This window comes from Phyllostomus discolor, chromosome 2 (assembly GCF_004126475.2).
Source record: "Phyllostomus discolor isolate MPI-MPIP mPhyDis1 chromosome 2, mPhyDis1.pri.v3, whole genome shotgun sequence".
NCBI classification, from domain to species: Eukaryota; Metazoa; Chordata; class Mammalia; order Chiroptera; family Phyllostomidae; genus Phyllostomus; species Phyllostomus discolor.
This window is the reverse complement of record NC_040904.2, coordinates 24,114,111-24,136,499: the sequence shown is the minus strand read 5'-3', so window position 1 is coordinate 24,136,499 and position 22,389 is coordinate 24,114,111. Positions and strand designations below refer to the sequence as shown.

At 41.0% G+C, this 22,389-nt stretch overlaps 1 protein-coding gene across 3 annotated transcripts in view; it reads left to right on the top strand.

The window, feature by feature from the left end:
• The window catches only part of VEPH1 (ventricular zone expressed PH domain containing 1), a 200,510-nt gene that overhangs the window by 77,716 nt on the left and 100,405 nt on the right, over window positions 1-22,389 (top strand). For all 3 annotated transcript variants that reach the window (XM_036017603.1, XM_028505107.2, XM_036017602.1), the window contains one exon: window positions 18,705-18,925. In XM_036017603.1, coding sequence (XP_035873496.1) covers window positions 18,705-18,925 — 221 coding nt within the window. The remainder of the gene's footprint in view (window positions 1-18,704; window positions 18,926-22,389) is intronic.

The following is a 22,389-nucleotide window of genomic DNA, read 5'->3' as shown; positions in this document are numbered from 1 at the left end:
ACTCACTTTTAGTTAGGAATTTTTATGTTTGGAACATCCTGTGTGGTTACTCTAGTCTCTGAGTTTTTGAGACCACCATGCAGGCCTCCCCTGAGCTTGTCAGGGTTAGTATGTGGCCCCCCTTTTATCCACAGAACCACGCTTCACACTTCCTCACACCCCTGATGACTCAGCCCAGCAATGGGCTTATGGCAGGGGGCCCACAGATCATTGTGGACTAATTGCTCTGCGGAGACGGAAACTTAACTGAACATCCGTGTCTTGTATTAGTAAATGGCAGCTGGTAGCATGGTGGGTTGTGACTGAGGAGGAAAACTACAGGCCAGGAAAACTATAGGCATTGGGTTCCAGTCATGGGTGGTGATTAGTGGTTTTCAATATGTGTCAGTCTGCTTGCTGACAAACGTGTGCGGTCCCCAGACCAGCAGCACTGGGCATCACCTGGGAACCGGAATCAGAACCTACAGTTCAGTAAGATCCTTGGGTGATGTGTGTGGGCATGAAAGTGTTAAGAGCCATTGTCAAGAGTCCAAGACCTAACCTACAGGGTTTATCTGCTCTAGAAGCCCCCAGGGATTTATCAAAAAGTTTAAGCCTGAATTTATTTCATGGTGAATAGGAGTTGGGAACTTGATACTCATTCACTTGGACTCAGCTAAATCCCCTGAGGTGTATCTGGCAGTTGGCTGGTCAGCAGTGAACTGTCTCACTGAAATGCTCATGTTATTATAGTTCTTAGCATTAACCATGAATACATGTAGATAACACATACAAAATTACACTGGAAAGGGTATCTCGACATCAGTTTATTCCTTGTTAAGTAATAAATAAATCTAAAGTTGATAAAGGAATAGTTGTTGCTGTTTAAGATGAATAAATTTGAGGTGAGTGGAAAATAAATGTTCCCAGGACACGAATAAATGAAAACGATCTAGGCAATGTTTCCCAATGTCAGTGCTATGTAGAGACCATAGAGTTTCAAGTATCTGGCAGTTCACCCAGAGAAATAGAAAACAAACTTTCCTAACTATCTCACATCATTGAAATCTTTATTTACTAAGTGCGGTTGATTGCAGAAGTCCCTGGGTTATGCTAAACTCCTACTGATCTCTTCATTCTTCCTGACTATGGGTCCTTAGCTCATGCAAATATCCCTTTCCTCATTCAAAACACTGGACTGGGAGCTAAGAGGTGTTTTCAAGTCTGTGGTTCATCTTACCCTGGTGACTTTGACAGGGTGACCTTGGGGAGTGGGGGTGCTGCTCAGAGCCTCAGATTGCCCAGAATAAGTGAGGACCACGGCCCAAGGTCCTTTCCAGCTCTCACATACTCTCAGTCTTCGATTTTATTATTACATTTTTTTCTTTTTTTTTTTTTTACTCTAAGAACTAAACCTATTCAAGAACATTTCCCTTAGCTAGCTTAAAAGAAAAAAATGTTTTATTTAATAAATAAGTACGTGGCCAAACGCATGCTGAGGAGACAATGATCGTATATCTTTATATAGTTTTTCCTTCTTCTGAGTGTCATTTGGCAGCGACAGTAGGCTGATTTTGTCGGGTTTCTACTTTCCGGTATGGTTTGCTTGCTTTGGTTTGTCATGGGGAAGAGACATTCTTACGCAGCTACCTTCATGTAAGTGAACTAGATAAATCGAGTTTGCCCTTCAATAACCAGTGTCACCCCAACCACCCCCCCACCCCCAAAGAAATAAAAACCATGCCCAGAGCCCGACTTCTCAATGACAGCTCCACATCCCTAAAGCACTCTTTGGTTACCAACTCCTTCTCCTTATGGCTGGTGGGCACAAATTAAACTGGCAGGAAAGGAGAGTGATGAGAGAAAATAGAAGTTACAAAGATTTCCTGAAGGAAACGGGCTCCCTTACAAAATGAAAATGACCTTGAAGTCAAGATGCACAGATTTTATTACAGTAGACACAATGACCTGACTCCTCTGAATTATTCCGTGAGAAATGGCAAGATTAAACCATACGATGGTATGATGTGCCCTTACCATTAATATGTTGAAAGCCAACCTTCAAGGTGAGATATTAGGAGATGGGGCTTTGGGGAGGTAATTAGTCATGAGAGTGGAGCCCTAATGGATGGGACTAGTGACCTTGACCCCTTCCTCCGTGGAACTGATCACCAAATCTTCCAGCACTATGACCTTGGACTTCCCAACCTCCAGAACTGTGAGAAATGAATGTTTGTTGTTTATAAGCTACTCAGTATGTGATACTTTGTTACAGCAGCCTAAAAGAACGAAGAAAAAACATGAGTCCATTCAAGAACTCAATGCAATCCTGTCTAGAAATCCTGAAAGGCTGTTTTATTTTATTGCCACCATTTACATAAAAGTGAGCTCACAGATGGGTGGAAGGCAATTTTGAAGGTAATTAATGTTTTCTCCAGGCTAGTATATTTGAAAATTTTTTCTGTTCAGCACATCCTGGCTATAAAACCCCATACTATTAGTTGCAATTTGTTGGGGATTTTTTTGCATATTTTTATCTGCTTATTTTTATCTTACTTCCAGCAAGCAGTTAAGACAGTTCACAATGAAAACATAGTTGATCTAAGAGCAAAAAAAAAAAAAAAGGAAAATAAAAGAAAACCAATGCAAAATCTGGGAACAAAGAAAGGGAGCATTGAGGGATGAGGGACAAGGTACCAACAAAAACTATATCAAACCCTCCTAGCTACAGAAATCGCCAATTTCAAGCAAGGTTTACACTTTTGCAAACTGAATTTTTCCATTTCACTGTCCCTTGTAGCTAATGAAATAATATTCTTCCAAATATTTCTGTCTAACTTACATTTGGGGAGTTGCATCTCAGCTACCGTGAAAAAATCTGGCTATTTCTTTTGAAAATAAGTAGGTGCTAGATGTCCAGTCAAGACGGTGGCGTAGGCAAACACGGCTCTCCTCTTCTCACAACCACATCAAAATCACAACTAAAATATAGAACAACCATTGCTCAGAACTGGCAAAAACTGAGTTGAATGGAAGTCTGACAACTATAGAATTAAAGAAACCATATCCATCCAGACTAGTAGAAAGGGTGCAGACACGAAATGGGCTTGTCCTTCACTCACATGTGGTGGATAAAAATTGGGGAGGGATATCTCAGGAGTGAGGAGTCCCAGCCACACATCAGGCTGTCTAGCCCAGGGTTCCTGTGCCAGGAAGAGAAGTCCCCATAACCTCTGGCTGCAAAAACCAGCAAGTATTGATTCGGTGGAAGAAACCTCTGGAGTCCCAAGGAGTCTCTCTTAAAGAACATACACAAAGACACTCAGACTCACTCCCTCTGAGCTCCAGCACAGCGGCAGCTGATTGAAAGGCCCAAGTGGCATATAGGGAGGAACTAGTATCTGGCACCAAGGTGAGCACTGGGGCACAGCTTTCTCCCAAAGAGAAAGATGGGCAGAGGGCATTGTGCCTTTTCTGAACCATCCCTCCCACAAAGCCACAGACCGAGCAGGTGGGTGCCATATTTATCTGGGACTCCATCTATCTGGCTAACATTGTTTGTCCCATGCTGGAGGTCCCGTGAGGCTCCATTCCACCCAACTTATGATCCCACCCAAGCTGTTAACAGTGGGTTCCCATATGAATGGCTGCTCTTGGATCATTCTCCAAAACTTCTGAATGCTCTCAAACAAGTAACAGCTGGCCTCCCAGACCTGGAACGAGCAGCCTAAATTCACAGCTTGGCTTCACCTGGGAACCTCCAAGCCTAGCACAAGTAGCAGACATTTCAGATTGCTTCATAATTCAGGCAGGGTGGCCCCAGGCAGAACACAGGTAGTGGCTGACCTTGGCCTGTACCACCCAAGAAACCCCAGAGCCACACCCAGTGGACAGCTTCATACCACATCGGAGCACCACCACCCTGCCTCTGCACAGCTGATCCTCCACAGAGCATGAAGGTAGTGATCAGTGCTCACAGCCAGTCCTTGCAGCTGACTATCCTGAGTAAATAGGGAAGATAAGTCCCCGCTACTTCTGGCTGCAATAACCAGAGGGGATTGAGTGGGTGGAAGAAACGTCTAGAGCCCCGAGCTGTTCCCCTTACAGAATGCACACACAGACTTACCTACTCAGACTCACTCCCTCTGGACTTTGGCACTGGGGTAGTGGCTTGAGGGGCTTGAGGGGCATGAGTGGCAGGCAGGGGGAGGCTGAGGTGTCTGGTATCAAGGTGAGCAGAGGCCATTGTCCATTTTCTGGGCCCTCCTCCCACAGAGGTAGCAGGCTGGTGCTGTATCTGAGAATCCATCAACCTGGCTAACACTGTTAAACCCACTTTGGAGATCCCCCTGAGACTCTGCCCTACCCAATTTATGGGCCCACCCAAGCTGTTAACAGTGGCTTTTCCATATGAATAACTGGTTTTGGCTCATGCTTCACAACTTCCTAAACCCTCTCAAATAAGCAACAGTTGGCCTCAGTGAGCCCCACACCCAGCATTACTAGCTGCCAGCTTAGATCCACAGCTTGGCTTTGCCTGGGAATCTCCAAACCCTACATGAGTAGTAGCCATCTCAGATTGCTTTATAGCTCAGACAGGGTGACCCTGTACAAGACACAGGTGGCCTGTATCATCCGGGAAACCCCAGTCAGCTCACGTCATGGGCATCTATAGACCACATCAGAGCACCACTACCCTGCCCCTGCACAGCTGATCCTCTACAGAGGGCCGAGGTTGGTGATAAGTGGTCATAGCCAGTCCTTGTAGCTGACTGGCCTGGGTAAATCCTTCCCATTATTCTGCCAACAGCAACTAAGGCTTAACTACAAGAGGAGGGTGTGCTTAGCCTACATGATGGGTTCACCTAAATACCCAGCTTGGGTGAAAGGGGGGGCTGTGCTACTGGACTCTAAAGGACACCTACTACGTTAGGCCACACTACCAAGACACTAATGGAGTCAGAGAATCTCTACCTAATACATATAAACAAACACAGAGAGGCTGCCAAAATAAGGAGACAAAGAAACATGACCTAAATGAAAGAACAGATCAAAACTCCAGAAAAAGAACTAGGCAAGACTGATAAGCAATTTATCAGATGCAGAGTTCAAAATACTATTTATAAGGATGCTCTGGAATTTAATGAGGACCTCAACAGTCAGAAACAAAAGATACACTAATTGAAATAAAGGATAATTGACATGAAAACAATAGGAGAGTAAATGATGCAAAAATCACATCAATGATTTGGAACATAAGGAAGCAAAAACCAACCAATCAGAACAACAAGAAGAAAAAAGAATTTTAAAAAATGAGGATACTGTAAGCACCCTTTGGGACAACTTCAAGAGGTCCAACATTTGCATCATAGGGGTGCCAGGAGAAAAGAAAGAGCAAGAAACTGGAAATCTATTTGAAAAAAATAATGAAAGAAAACTTCCCTAATTTGGTGAAGGAAATAGATATGCAAGTCCAGGAAGCACAGAGAGTCCTAAACAAGACGGATGCAAAGAGGCCCATTCTAAGACACATCATAATTAAAATACCAAAGGTTAAAGACAGAGAATCTTAAAAGCATTGAGAGAAAAGCAGTTAGTTACCTACTAACAAGGGAATTCCCATAAGATTTCTAGGTGATTTCTCAAAAGAAACTTTGCAGGCTAGAAGGGATTGTCAAGAAATATTCAAATTCATAAAAAGCAGGGACCTAAAGCCAAGATTGCTCTACCCAGTGAAGCTATCCTTCAGAATAGAAGGGCAGATAAAGACCTTTCCAGACAAGGAAAATGATAAAGGAGTTCATCATCACCAAACCATTATTATATGAAATGTTAAGGTGACATATTTAAGGAAAGGAAGAAGATCAAAACTATAAACAATAAAATGGCAAAAAAAATACATATCTATCAAAAATTGAACCATGACAAAATCATAGATACAGAAAGCATTTTGATGGATGGGAGTGGGGTGGTGGGGCAATGGGTGAAGAGGTGAGGGGATTAAGAAATACAAATAGGTAGTTACAGAGTAGCCATGGGGATGTGAAGTACAGTACAGGAAATGGAGTGGCCAAAGAACTTACACACATGAGCCATGGACAAAAACAGTGGTGGAGAGATTGCCTGAGGGAGTGTGGTGGTGCTGGGTGGAGGTGAGCAAAGGGGGGAAAATCAGGACGACTGTAATAGCATAATCAATAAAATATAACAAAAATAAACATGGGCTAAGCATTAAAAAAAGAAAATAAGTAGGTGCAAAGATAGGCATCTTGTATTTAATTACATAATGAGTAAATTATATAATGTAATGAGTAATTATGGAAAGTTCAATTGTAGCTGATGTATAGTTTGAGCTAAATCTTACCATATTGTTAATGAGCACGAAGTACTTTTCTTTTCCCCCTGGCAGAAGGTTCAAACCCAATTTCTCTCTTTCTTTCTTGTTTCTTTCTTTCTATTTCTTTTCTTTCTTTTTGGACCCATAATCAGTATCCTTCTTCAAAATCATTTCCTTGATTGGGCCAGAAGCTCTGTGGTTACTTTTTTCTATCATTCTGTGATTACACCACATTTGCTAAACACATATTGTGTAATTAAAGATGGGCTGCTTCTTTGAGTTCTCCAGAAATGTTTCAATGCTAAACTCCCCAATGGTCTTTCAAAGGTTTGCTTAATTGAAGCAAAAGAAATAGTAGAACCATTGTTCAGGATAATCAATGAGAGGTCATTTACATGAGGGGACCATGGTGTGGTGGGAGAAGAAATTCTGGCTGTGTACAATTCATTCTGGGTCCCTTGAGCTCACACAAAAGATTTACCTTTAAGAGGCTAAGTTCCCAAGCCCCCAGATTTTAGAGAATAAACCCGAACTATAGGACCTCTAAATCTTTTATCAACCCACAAAATAACATTATATTCAAAGTTCAAATTAGATGGACTTCTACAAGCCTTGAGGTCTGTAAGTACTTGGGGGTCAATGCAAAGAAAAGATGTTGGGAAATAAACTCTCAGCACAAATGGAGAGAAATGGATTTGGGTTTTCAAACATAAATGTGGTCACAGCTCTATTTTGGGAAAAAATTGGAAAATTCTATTTGACAGCAGATCGTGTGCAGTTTTCTGCCCTTTAAAAAATAAATCATGCTAAATCATAATTTATTTGGTTACAGTATTGTCTCAAATGGCAAGGCATAATGGTAAGCTACTTTTGCATTCTCTGATTTTTGTCTTAAATCCTAAATCAATTTCACACAAACATCCTTCTGAGGAAGACACAGTAAGTTCCATATTTAAATAAAAGTCATTATTGCTTTGTAAATACAAAAGTATACCTGTGGTTTTTTTTTCTTTTACAAGGGTGGGATTTACTTTAGCATTCTGTGCCAAATGCATACAGTTGAACGGAGTCCAGCTAATCCTTAATTTTCGCCATGTTACAAAATTTGAGTCTCTTTCAAAACAAAGGATACATCTGTTTCTATCAGCTGTTTCTAGACTTTTATTACTGTGACTTATTTTTTAAATTGTTTTGCCTAGACAGTATTGCTCTACTAGGCATGATTTATTACTCTCCTATGTGCCCACAGAAACTGTGAGTTCCTGAAATCATGCAAACTGAATCAAAAATACTAAGGAAAGAATGGAACCTTATTCTACTTATATCGACTAAATAATCATTTAGAATATGTAAATACAGTATGTTTAAAATTCTAATAGCATTTTTATTTATTAATGGGAAGAAAAATATGTTCAATTATGCTGAGCCTATAAGTGAAAAAAATGAAGGCATGATCAGAGGATAAAAAAACTGAGGAATGTGACTTTTTATGCTATTTTTAAAATCAGCTCAAAATTGGAGATTTATCTGCCTAAGAGAGACTTTAACCATTTTTTATTTATTCTCTATTTTACTCAACAAAAAAAAGGATCTCAGGGAGCTTACTCTCTCAATATTCTCTAAAAAGAATGATTGAATCTTAGCTTTTGAATACAATAAACAACATTTGATGACTACTTACTGTGCAAGCATTTTGCATTTATTTTTACGCTAATATTTTAAGGCTAGAAGTGCATGCCTTGTCTGGGTAGCATCATTTTTAAAGAATAAAATTTATTACTTGTATACTTATTTTAGAATTTATAGATTAGTAGGTAGCTTGTCCATTACTGCCTTGCCTGTGCCAATAACTTTTTGTGGGATTGAAAATGTTACAATATGCTGGGGGCAGGGGACTAAATGGTAATGGGGAAAAAATACAATAAGAGATTAAATCCCAGAAAAGCAACAAAAAAATGAAACAAAGAACGTGTTGGAATAGTAGAATATTTTTATTTCAGACACAAGAAAAAGTGAAAAACATTGGGAAATAATTGCAAAGAAAAAGATCTAGCTACTTATAGATAAGAAGCTAAGATTGGGTTCAGGTCTCTAAGAAAATCCTAAATTATTTTGTATTTTGACAATAATGTTCCATTTTTAAAAAAGGAGACAAGCTTTCTCAGTTGAATGAACATATTTTACTTTCGGGTAAACTTTTTTGGCATGTTACCAAAATATTAGTCCGTATTTGCTTATATGAGCTGGTTTGGGGATTTGGGACATTTCCAGAACTTCTGAATATTTATCAATTCACAAAACATGTTAACTGGGAAAAATGAAGGGGATAAGTGGCTTCTTAGCCTGTTTTCAGTTTTTGTGGTAATTCAAATATATCTGCAGTTAGTATTTTTTGACACTCAAGCAATAATAGCTCACATTTATTTAGCATTCCCATGTGATGTTTCTAACTCACCGAATCCTCAGTGACTTTATGAGTCACGCACTGATATCTCTCTATTTCGTAAACTGAGTCATGGCCCTGACCAGTGTCAGGCATCTTCCTGCAAAGCAAAGGCTCATTGGTTCAATTCCTGGTCAGGGTACGTGCCTGAGCTGTGGGTTCCGTCTCCAGTTAGGGTGCATATGGGAGGCAACCGATTGATGTTTTTCTCTCACATCAGTTTCTCTCCCTCTCTTTTCCCCCTCCCTTCCCCTCTCTCTAAAAACAAATAAACCAATAAAATCTTTAAACTGAGCCATGAAGATAAGCAATTTGCCCAAAGTCCATGACTGGCCAGTCAGAGTGCCAGGATTCGAACATACAAAGAAGGCTCTGAGCCCACCCTGCTCCCACCACAAGGCAGCCCACACCTGCTCAGCCGGGAGAGCCCATGTGGCGCTGTCACATTTCTGTTCTCTGAGGGTGGGATTTTCTCCATGAATATTTATCACATTGGCTGACAGTTTGAACAGCCAGTAGTTTTACTTGCCTTGCTAGTCTCTGACTTGCCAATTCTACTTTACCTGCCGAAAAGAAAGCCTCAGGAAAGCCCAATGCTTAACCACTCCCTTTTCCTCTAGGGGAGGGTTTAGGCGGTGGAACAATGTAGGTGATTGCTAGAAGAAAGAGCTGTAACTCCCTAGACTGGGAGCAGTTTAGGGAGGCTTGAGCAGCAGCTGGGATGGGAAAACGTACCACGTGGCTCAGGCAGACCTGCTGATACCAAACAAAAAGCAGTCCAGGCAGGTTTCTAAGGACCCTGACTCAATTACCATTTTGGCTTTTCTAAAAAGAGTGCCTCAAAACTCTTCGGTCAATACAATATTTGACATTTTATTTTACGTGTTAATACTCTAACTTGGAACAAACAGAACAGGAGGTGCCAAAAGTCTTCCAGTATAAACTGGACAAGAATCAAGGAAACCTCCAGGGAAGGTGCTCAGAGAGAGAATGAGAGAAACATAGGGAGGGGCACACAGATGCCTTCAACGGTGTTGCTCATGTTCTATTTTGTTATTTAAATATATTTGTATATATTCTTTCACAAGTAGCATATATTCCATAATGTCAAAAAAATTAAACATCTACTAGGTTTCAGCATGCCCAATAGGAACACCACTTCGTACACGTTTTACCAGGCATTGCAGGATCTAATTTGAAAGGATTGGCAGATGAGTGTCCCTTTGGTTTTCTCATAGTTACAGTTCTCATGCAGGGAGAACTCCCTAACTCTGTGTCCCAAACCAGGTGGATCCCTTTTTTAAAAAAGAAAGAAAAGTCATTATTTTAACACGTCTTTCTTTTTGTTTCATATGGAGAGCAAAGAAAGAAAAATATGATTTCAAAATATGTTATGTTACCCACATTTTTCATATTCTGCTGTAGACAGTTGAGTTGCAACAAGCGATCTGCCATCACCAGTCTTCAGTCTGCACACCCTCGTTGGGTCATGTACATGAATGAATGTATAATGAGGATAAAGATTAATATGTGGGTAAAAACAGAGTTCGCATGGATTTTGGATGCACACTCAGCCCTTTGTATCTGCAGATTCTGCATCTGTAGCTTCAACTAACTGTGGATCAAAAATGTTTTTTAAAAAATGTTCCATTGTTGCTGATGTGTGCTGTGTAGCTAGGCCTACAAGGGTTGTGTCTGTACTGAAAATGTACAGACCTTTATTTCTTGTCATTATTCTCTAAACAATATAGTATAGCAACTATTTGCATAGCATTTCCATGGTATAAGGTAATCTAGAGCTGATTTAAAGTGTATAGGAGGATTGCATAGGTTATACGCAAATACTACATCATTTTATATAAGAAAGTTAATTGTTCTCAGATTTTGGTATCTGCAGGGTATCTTGAAACAAATCCCCCACAAATACTGAGGGATGACTGTGTAGTAACTTGCTAAGGAAAGAAAGTCTCAGTTTAAAGCCAGTAAGAGAATCTGCCCCTGGTGGAAAGCAGAGGGAAAGACCAACTGGGAGATGTGCGGGAGACTTAAACTCAAACCAAACTCCTTCCGACCTCGGGAAAGTCAACGTGATAGTAATGGCTTAATGCAAAGTCATGTCTTAACAGTTTAGAATATCTTTCTTCTCTATAGATAATGACTTTCCAGTTTGGAATGTCTTTCAACTCTGACCAACAAAGATAAAAGCAGATATTTCTTTTGTAGGATATCCACAAAGATCTGAGATCAATTGATTGATCTATTTATCATTCTATCCACCTCACAGATTTCATATTTGCAAATTCACCTACGCACTAGAGTGTATTCGTAACCCCAAATCAATACTCAAGACACCTCTGAGGCCATTCACAAGCATGCACAGAGCAGCCAAAAATCTGAGTTGCCCACCACACTGGTTCCCAGCTGAGGCCGAACAAGTCAAGGTCCCGCCTTCTTGTTTCAGCTCTTTTTGTAAAGTTTGAGGGGCCTATTTAGTGTCACATTTTTCTGATGTTTGTGCTTTTTGTCAGTGACTTCACTGTTTAAAATGTCCCCCAAATGTAGTGTTCAAGTGCTGTCTAGTGTTCTTAGGGGCAAGAAGGCTGTGATGTGCCTTGTGGAGAAAATTCATTTGATAACGTAAGCTTTGTTCATGCTGTTGGCTCTGAGTTCAATTTTAATGAATTAACAACATATAGTAATTAAGGTGTCTTTAAATGGAAACACATAAAACAACATTTTGTGTTAATAAGTTGATGAAAATGTATGACCAGAGGCTCGCAGGAATGTGTTCTTATAAATTTCTCCTAGAAGCAATGCCTCCATATTTACTAATTCAGTGTTCAAAGTGACTTTTTACAGCATAACTGCCATGAACAACGATAACTGACTGTGTGTATGAACACACACACGAAGAGGGAGAGACAGAGACGATACATCATCACGGTCACCAGCAATGCGAGTCTGCTGAGCAGAGTCGTCTAAGGTGAAATAGTCTCCCACCTACTCACAGACCCCAGAGCAGGGTGACCAACTGTTTCAATTTGCCTTTGATGGAGGGCCTTCCTGGGATGAGGAACTTTCAATGCTGAAACTGGAGAAATCCCAGGACACATTGAAAAGAATTAGTTCCCCTACTCCAGAGATTCTCAAAGCTGAAGAATTGGGGTGGGGAGATAGACCCATACAAACCCCTCAGCTTTTGCTCTGGAGCTAGTAACCCCACCACCATTAATAAAGAGACTCAAGGAGCAGATACATCACACCCCCCAGCATCTAAGCACCACTGGCGCACTCAGGCTTCTGGGGGCTCCTAAGCAAGGAAGCTGATAGTATATTGAGAAAACACTGACGTTTGATTTGCGTTTCTAATGGCCTTCACTAGTGACTCTGGTGTGTGGAGACTTCAAAGAGTTGAACAACAAAGAAATACAATGATTTTGTCATTATAACATTTAAAAAGCCATGTGTCCTTTATACTTGTTCCTGCAAACCCCTCCCCTTTTCCCCTGAAATTTCCTCCCTTCTCCCCTCTGGTCACTGTCAGCCTGTTCTCTGTTTCAGTGTCTTTGGTTATATTTTGCTTGTTTGTTTGTTTTGTTGATTAGGTTCCTGTTACAGGTGAGATCATGTGGTATTTGTCTTTCACTGCCTGGCTTATTTCGCTTAGCATAATGCTTTCCAGTTCCATCCATGCTGCCACAAAGGGTAGGAGCCATGGACAAGAACAAGGGTGGGGGTGGAAACAGGAGGGAGGTGAGGAAGGCTGGGGCATGGGCTGGAATGGGAGTAAAAGGCAGAAAACTGTACTTAGACAACAATTTAGAATAGAATAGAATAGAATAGAATAGAATAGAATAGAATAGAATAGAGGGCAGGTGAGGTTGCTTTAAAAAAGTAAAATATGTTTTATAATCTTGTCATGATTGGTGGATACAGAGTTTTCTTTTGCACTAAAAAAGACATTTTAATGTAATTTTCCTCCCCAATTAAAAACATTTTCAGCTAAAAAAAAATAAAAAAGACATAAGTGACATATAAAAGCAAGAATAATAGATGCTGGATAAAATATTTTCATGAAGTCAGCTAAATATGTTATTTTCTATTACTCATTTGTAAATTGATAAAGGATAGAAGAGAAAAAGTATAAATTTTAGGACCAAATCTACATTTCCTAAATCAGCAAATTCTCAAAATTTTAGATTTTTGGGACTCTATACAGGGGTGGGCAAAAATAGGTTAATAATCATAAATAATACAGTAACATTTAAATAATGTTACAAGAATAAACTCTCTTGTTTCCCCATGCTCACAACTGTAGACCTACTTTTGCCCACCTCTGTACAGACCAGTCATTCTCCACCCTCGCTGCACATTAGAATTATCTGGGAGGTTTAAAAATTCCTTTGCCTGGACCACACCCAATCTGATGAAATTATATAAGAAAGAGGATGGGAGGTTGCAGACATTAGCATTGTTCTGAAGGCTGCCTGGGTGGTTTTAATGTGCAGCCAGGGCTGAGATCCACTGTCTGGGAGAATCATGTTGAGGAAAGGTCTCAGGAAAGTCCAGCAGAGAAGAGCACTGTCATCCATAGGTGGTGCTGCTGTGGGTGCAAGAGAGAGGAAGGTTGCGTGCGGCATACAGGGCTGCGCTGAGTGGTCTTTGTGAGCCCAGGCGAAGTGGAAACATTCAGACTCTGGAATCAGGCAGGTCTTCATTTAATCTTGCTCTGTCACTACGGCTCTATCTCCTGTGCAGTCTTGGTCAAGTGATTGGACGTCTCAACATCAATACTCACCCTGATATTCATTTGCAAGGTTGTTGTGAGGGTTAAGTGAGGAAGCATGTGCCAAGTACCTGGTACATGGTGGATGCTTAATAAAGGGAAATTATTGTCATCATAACCAAGCACCCCCACTTTCATTTTTGGCTACTTTCTGAGTTACATTCTGTTATCCTGACAAAGAATAACGAAGGAATTTATAAGATAAGAGTGGCAGTATTTTAAAAACAAAAGCAAACAAACTGATAAAAATGAATGGAATGGCCAAGGCAATTTTGCAGGCATATCATCTAGCTCAGGGATCAGCAAATTTATGCCTGTGGGCCACATCCAGCCACATGTATGTATTCACTTATTGTCTGGAGGTGTTTCCCACCATGAAGGCCATATAGCCCATGAAGCCAAAAATGTTTACTATCCAGTCCTTTACAGAAAAGCTTGCTGACACTCAATTTCAGTTCACCAATTCTCAGTGCGATCCATCAGCCCAATGATGTAACATTCATCCATCATTGACCTTTTTCACTGTATTAACATTTGCACTGAAAGAAAAACAATGATGGGTAAACCTGTTAGTGCCTTAGCACAGACCAAGACAATGGCACCCAAATATACTCATAGCTGTATTCTTCACCTCCACGTACTCGAAGGGGAAAAAAGAAGCCAGTTTCACTTAAATCAGGGTTTCTCAGCCTTGGTCACAGGGCGATGTTCAGCACCATCTCTGGCCTCTATCCACTAGATTCCCACTATAAGCCCCTCCTCCCATTCTCCAGTTGTAAAAACTGAAAATGTCTGCATATATATATTTTTTTATTTGTAAATTTTATCTTCAATAGGTATAATTCAGTTAAACAAAAACTCTTTGGGGTCTTCTGTAATTTTTAAGAGACCAAGGGAGTCCTGCAACCAAATAGTTTGAGAACCGCTGGGCTATTTTGTATTTACAAAGTATTCACAATGTTTATATCACTAAATCAAAAATCATTGAATGGCCCTGGCTGGCATAGCTCAGTGGATTGAGCTCGGGCTGTGAACCAAAGCATCGCAGGTTCGATTCCCATTCAGGGCACATGCCTGGGTTGTAGGCCATGGCCCCCAGCAACTGCACATTGATGTTTCTCTCCCTCTCTCTTTCTCCCTCCCTTCCCTCTCTAAAAATAAATAAATAAAATCTTTAAAAAATCATTGGATGAAGGGACCACATAGCTGATCATGAATAAGATATAGAAAAAAGGAGTGGAAAAACATGTGCATGGGTGGGTTGGAATTGTTGACAGGAGGGGTCAGGGTACAGCCTACGAGGACATGGCTGCAGAAACAGAGAGGGCAGTGGGACTTGGAGCAAGTGAGCCTTCTCGCTATGCCCAAGTTCCCCCCTTTCAGAATAACGCCAATCACAGGACTTACCTCGTAGTGATATTGGGAGAAAAACATGAACAAATACATTAAAAATGTGTCCAATAGACTTGTCACCTAGGTTAAGTGCTCTCTGTGGGTCAGCTATTATTATTAGAATAATAAATAATTAATTTATGTCAGAGGGGATGAGGTCAGGCCTGCAATTAAGGCATCCAGGTGCTGCTGACCCTGTCCCCGAGGTGGGGTGACTGAAAAATGCAGTCACTGGCTCCAGAGTCGAGAAAGAAAGCAGGACCTCCCAACCCCCTTCTCCCCTAACATCACACTTGCGAATCCAAAATTATATCTGTTACCCCCGAGAGGTACATGGACATGTTCCAAGCTTTCAGAAAAAAACATGTGAATTTGGCTTGGTTTCATATGCTAGTTCCAGAGCGATGATTTTTCTTGTTCCTGCACCGTGATTAATTTTCCCTTCAGCTCATTTTGGCCGCCAGGAGATCATCCAGCATTGTGTTGACTTCAGCAAATACCCACACAGCCATCTTTACCTGTAGGAAGAAAGAAGCATGCTTTAAAGAAAGGGCTTGCTAATTCTTATGAGAAGAATTCTTAATGAAACCACAGTAACACTTAAGATAAAGCAAGTGAAATGTTTGTGACATCATGTAAAAAAGTCGTTAAAGAGGAATCTGAATCAGAAGCTGAGGAAGTTACTTGAAATTTGAAATTATGTTCTCGGTAAGAAAATGTCACCTCTCCTGTGCCCCAGTTCTTACATCTTCTGTCCTCCCTGTATCAGCCAGGGTGACACTTACTGTAGTTATCCTCTATGGCTACTGAGAATGTTGGGTTTAGATTCTAATACCTTGTTAAACTCATGTGCCACCTTCCCTTTGAGCTCTGACCTGACTACACTAATTAACGTTGACACCCTACCTGGGACTCCCAGTCCTGCCCCATTTTTCCTCAGGCTCACTTCTCCATCCAACATGCTATATATTTTACATGTGCATTCTGTTTATTATCTGTTGCCTCATTACAATGGCAGGTATTTTCTTCCTTTGTCTTCAATGCTGTTCTACAACAGTGGCAGGCATATCGTAGGGACCCCACATCCAGGTGTGGCCTTTAAACAGAAAATAGAAAATATCCCTGTGATGCACTGCATGCCACATATTCGCACATGGAGCTTTGCACGAATGAAAGCAACTACATGGAGGTATTTATGTCTATACGTATGTCTCAAGAGCACTTATGTGTCTTTCTGCAACAGGGAAATTGTATGAGGCAAATACAAAACAGGCTATCAGGGACTTGTTCTGTTGCTTCTATTTTTCATTCATCTGATATCTTTATCCTTAAATGAATAACTATCTCTTCAATTAACTGTTGAGCTCTGTACTCCACTTCCCCCCAAAGATGTTCCAGTATAATGGAATCTTTGAAAGCCAAGTTAAGTATTAAAGAGCTGAGAACTTCGCTGCTTGATTCTGTTCTGTAATAAATATTTCTTGTAAAGCACAGGTTCCTTTGCAACTCCATACTCTACTTGTCAGGTCATATTTTGACATGTAAGTTTGCTTAAATCAATAAACCGAGACACTGGGTATGGACTCTATAGCTCAGTTCTGTGCCAGGCAGATGATTGATGTCTGAGAAGTAGCCCCTTTAGGAGACTTGACTGGTACATGTAACCATTATACAAAATTATAAATGAAAGGAGGATTGAGGGTCCCTGGGGTAGAGACCCATCCTCACTTACCTCTGAGATCTAGAGTCCAGCACAGGCATATCACAGGCATGCAACACCTGTTTGGTCACTGAATAAAGGCAAGTGTAAACAAATGATCCAGTGCTAAGTAAGATTGTCTTTAAACAGCCTATAATGCAGTGAAAATTCAGATACCAGAGGTCGCTGGGGGCAGCTTCATGGAGGAGACAGGACAGTAGTTGACAGGAATTACATCTTGAAAGAAATTAAGGATTCAAATGCTAGAACAAGGGATAAAAGGGAATTCCTGGTTAGAAGAGTAATTTCAACCTGTACATCTACCACTTAAAAGGGACTTTGAGCATCAACTTCCAATGTACATATTTATTCATAATTATACATATTTTCTGTTACACTAACATTATCATTTTAAATCCATAAAAATGAGATTTTTTTAAAAAGAATTAAAAATGAAATAAGCCATGTTTTAAATTACTTTTATTTATTTATTAATGGTATGTCATTATTTACACTGAGCACACATCTATATTTCAAGTGACCTTCCTGATCATTGAAAACAATTTTTGGATAAGCCCTGGTCATATTTGATTAAATTATGTCACCCCCTAATATGGAGGCTGAGGAGTTTTGATGCGGATAAAACATAATGTCTGCTGAGCCATTTTCTTGGTATTCACTCGTGACTGCACTGCTTGTGTTGTCGTTCATCTTCAGTTTCCTTCAGGCCACTTACGAGAGTTTACCTGATTAAAGCGACGTAATACAATCTACTCGCCTGACCAAGCACATGAGCTCTGGAACATGTTGAAAGGTTCTTAAAGTAAACAAATGAGTTAGCGTGCCTTGTGGAGAGGAGGCAAACTCTGGACACTGGTTTGATGCATGGCATCACGAGACAGATGGATGGATCAGGGGTACCGTTGACCAGGCCTCTCCTGTGCAGAGCTAGTGAGTCACAGGCCTGGAGACCGGCCAGGGAAGAACACAAAGTTGGGAAGCGCAGATGTGTGGGGTAAGATTATTAATGATGGTTGAGAGGTTTGGACCTGGCAAAATAGATTAATGAGTCTATTTCCATATTTATAAGAAAGGAGTAACAGAAAAAAAAGTTTTACTTTAAAAAAGTTTTCCTGGAGGTCAGGAAAAATTTTAAACCTCAAAGTAGCCAATTTAGAAGCACTATGAATGAAACTTATTGTTTAGCTTCAGCTAACTCTCTAAGTAAACTGCCATAGAATTGGCATCTGTAGGTCATGAGACCCTGCTTTTCTTTTAAATGTAGACCTTTGTTCTTCATTGTTCTTTCTACCCCCAATTTGTTGAGGCATAGTTGACAAGTTAAATTATAAGATATTTAAGGTGTACAATGTGATGACTTGATATACACACATTGTGAAATGATTCCTCTACTGGGTTAATGAACATATCCATCACCTCCCACGTTTTAGGAAACTTCAATTACACAGTACAGTGTTATCAGCTATAGTCACCATGCTATACACTTGGTCCTCAGAACATGTTATCTTATAGCTATGTTTGTACCCTTTTATTCTCTCTATTTCCTCCATCCTCAGCCCCTAGCAACCCCTTTTCTCATCTCAGTTTGTATGAGTGTTTGTTTGTTTCAGATTCCACATGAAAAGTGATACCATGTGGTATTTGTGCTTCTCTGTCTGGTTTATTTTATTTAGCATAATGCCCTCCAGGTTCATCCATGTTATGCAAATGGCAGGATGTCCTTCTTTTTGTGGCTGAATAATATTCCAATTATATATATATGTATGTATTCAATATTACATTTTCTTTAACCATTCATTTGTCAGTGGACTTTTACAAGTCTTGGATACTGTGAGCATCGCTACAGTGAACATAGGAGTGCAACTATCTCCTCCAGATAATGATTTCATTTGGGCAGAGGGGTATACATTCCCAGAAGTGAGATTACTGGATCATATGGTAGTTCTATTTTTAATTTCTTGGGAAATCTCTGCACTGTTTTTCATAGTGGTTGTCGTGCCTTACCTTCCCACCAATGCTTGTACATGTTCTTCATTGTCCCTGGCAGGAGAGAGCCAGGAGCTGCCTGCCCTTCCTGGTGAGTCAGCTGGCCAGCATGGAGCACTCATTTCACCACATTCTCCTGCTGGAGATTAAGAGCATCACAGACACCTTCTCCTCCATCCTGGGTCCTCAGAGCAGAGACATCTTTCGCATGAGCAACAGCTTTACTGCCATTGCCAAGCTCCTTACCCGACAACTGGAAACCGCCAAGCCCAGAAGTGGCAGGTGAGCAGGAATTACTGTGGACTCAGGAATCTGTCATGAACTCGTGGAGGCATAAAATAGATGCCTTCTACACTTTCTTTTGCAGGCTTTAAGCTTTCTAAAGAAAGCCAGACACACTATCTCAACCTAGAGTGACTTCTCAGTAAATTATGACACTCACAAGAGCTTTATCTAAATACGGAGTACTTTCAAACACCATCGCTCAAGGGGTTCACAGTCAGGGCATGTGACAGGGCTTTCACAGAAGTGCATACAATGAGCTATGGAGCATGAGAGGCATACTGACCAACAGCCAGGCAACTGAAGAGTGTTTCACAGAGAAGATAAAGTTTAAATTCATTCCATGTTTACTGAGTAGTGTCCATGTGCTATGTATCTGATTGCACAGGATGAATGAGAGTACCCCAGATAGGATTAGAAAGAACACTGCAAATAGGAAGGACACTCCTCACATGCAAGCATAAAAGAGCTTAAGAGTGTGTGTCCTGGACTAAGCAAAAACAATTTGTTCAATGTGACTGGTTCGAGGTCATTGGTCTAGGATAGGAGACTAAGCTGAAAACTTAGGTCAAAGGCAGACTATCAGAAGTCTTACACACTGTGTCAAGAAGTGAGGAGTTTGTCCTGTCAGCAACATGGAAGCTTGGAAAGATTTTAATCTGGGGAGTGATCACAGCTCCTCACACAGAAATTAATAGATAGTAGGCACTGGAATATTTTTCTCTCCAAAGGACTAGGTGAATGAGCAAGTAGCTAACATTGTGGAGCACTGAATGAGCAGGCTGGCAAGAGGGTGAGAGTGGCCAGGATGCTAGTGCTGGAAACTTAACAATAGGCTCCTTCAATTGTGGTTGGTGGTGGGGAACTTAAGAAGTCAGGGTAGATCATTATAATGAGATAGCTCGGGATATGAGGGATTGATCACTAGTAAAATGTATGGTGAGGAGAATGGGGAGAACAGTGGATGAAAACCCAGAGATACTAGTTTGAGTGACTGAATACACTTGGAAGATGATGCTGACAACCAAGAAAAGAAGCAGCAGGAGGCAAGCCAATCTGGAAGGGCCTTTTAGCACACTCTACAACAGAGAACACTATCTGGCCAAAATGGTCATCAAAGTCAACAGTAGCTGTTCATCCAAGGAAGACAAAATGAAAGTACCTTTTTCTTTCAACACCACAGTTTTGATTGAGCACATAAAAATCTATTATTGCCTTGTTCATTGTAGAGGCCTACATACCAGGGTTTCTAGGTTTGATACTATTACAATTTGGGCTGATTAATTCTTGGTTGTGAAGCTGTCTTGTGCATTATAGAACACTTACCAGCACACTCAGCCCCTACCCACTACATGCTAGTAGCAGCCCTCTCTTTCAGTTGTGACAACCACAGATGTCTCCAGACATTACTAAATTGCCCCTAGTTGAAAACCATGGCTATATACATATTACATTCAAAAACAGCATTTTTCACAGACCTATGACCTGCCTAGCAACAGCCCAAACACAGCAGCATCCAAGAAATCCAGACCCAGCCTCAGGAAGGGATGATTTGTCATTTACATGCAAGCACAATTCACTGCTGGCCAATTTTCATGGTGTGGTTTTGGAAATTTTGTTTAGAGTCTCTACAGCTGGTGTTGGGGGGAGCCATTCTGTGTTTGGTGCACAGCCGGCCTGCTCTTTCTCCTGCCAGTGATGACTGACATGTGTATCCGATGTGAAAACCAGGCACGTGTACCGGCCGGCTGGCAACCCATTCTCTGTCGCCTCTACAAACGCAAAGTTGCGAGAGGCCAGCTGACATCTGTGAGGTTATACGCATGACAAAGGTTTATATAAAGGGAAAACATGTTCTACATTAGGCATTCTAACAGGGAAATTAATCCTTAATAAGTAAGCCCAATCCAATAAGCAATAGACAATTTCCCCATGAAAAGAAGAATTTAGGAGGCATGTAGATAGGAGAAAAAAAACAAGGTCTCACTATCAAAATATGAGTCTTCGTGTATGAGAATGCATTTAAGTTTCTCCCGACTTTATTATTTTTGAGGAAAATTAAATGTGAAGAGATAGAAGGTCAGTAGTCACCTCACATACTACCACCACCGCCACTGCCACCACCTCCACCTCTTTAAATCAAAATACTTCACCCAGTTCAACCCTCCCTGTCAATCTCCTTCTAATCGATGATAATTATTCGGTGGGAACTTGAGAATGCTGGTGTGGACAGCCAGCCTTTTGTATTGACTGCTCATCCTCTCTGGGCCGGTTGCTAAGGCTTCTCTCCCAACATCTTTTCCCTGAATCGCCTTCATTGTGACCATTTAGCTTCAGTAATTTTAATCCATGCCCCCTAACACAGAAAGGTCAACACTTTTGTCTAAAGCATCCAGCAAAGTCTGATCCTTACAATTGGAGAGGAAATAAATAAGTGAAGAGAGCTTAAAAGAAAATTAAAGATGATAAAATTCAAAACAGATGTCATCTAATTTACAAATCTGACACACAGCCCAGCAGGCCAGATTTTAGACTTCAGGCCAAAACTACAAGATTATCAAAAGAAAAACAATTAGCATCCTAGAGAGAAGGAAAAACGGAAGCAGGTAGGAGCCTTCTTTGTTCAGAATGAGTCTGAATGAACTGGGTGAGCTTTACTAAATGCACCAGGTAAGCACACTTGCACCTTTCTTGTTCCTGTGACTTAGATGGAAAAAAATGTTTCTATCTAAATAATAAACCAACAGAGGCTGAAGAACAGGACGCATTTAGATTTTCAAATTAATTCCAGAGAAGCAGAAGGGGGATAACAGCAATGGTGGATTAAAACAATGTGTTGAAATAGGGGGAAATGTTGATACCGTTTGAAACTGTGTGAGCCTTCAGTAGTCCTCTGGGCAGCCATTATCCATCGAAGTATTTGCCTGCCAGGACCCAGGGGAAGCTGGGGAAGGAGAAGGTGACTTCTGGCAACTGTGTACTGGCTGAGCATCCAATGATCGGAGACTAGAAGGTGCCTTTGCCAAGTGCATGTGGCGCCAGGGAGGCTGCTCTAATCAGGCATCATCGGAGTTGGGGACAATTTGTCATAGGTGGTCTTAGTAGGAGGTTCGGCTCAGGCCCCAGTTGGGGATGGAAACTTTGAGGGGTGGAAATTGTGGAAAGAAGGCAGGGGCGGGAAGCAAATAGGAGAAATGAGAAACAGTAGGGAGAACGGATGGCAATAGGAAAAAGGTACAAGGGGAAAGCAAAGAGAGAGAGCAGGAAGGGTCCCTGCGGAGCCCCAAGTCCAAGGCCACAGTGGGGACTTGAGGAGCAAGGTGACAGTTCCCTCAGATCCACCTGTCACACCTTAGCCAAAGCCATCAAAGTCGTAAAAGAAAAAGTTGCTTATAAGAAAATTTTTAGCACAAAGCTTGTAATGAAAACTTTCCCAAACCTCTGGCTCAGTTAAATGAGGGGTA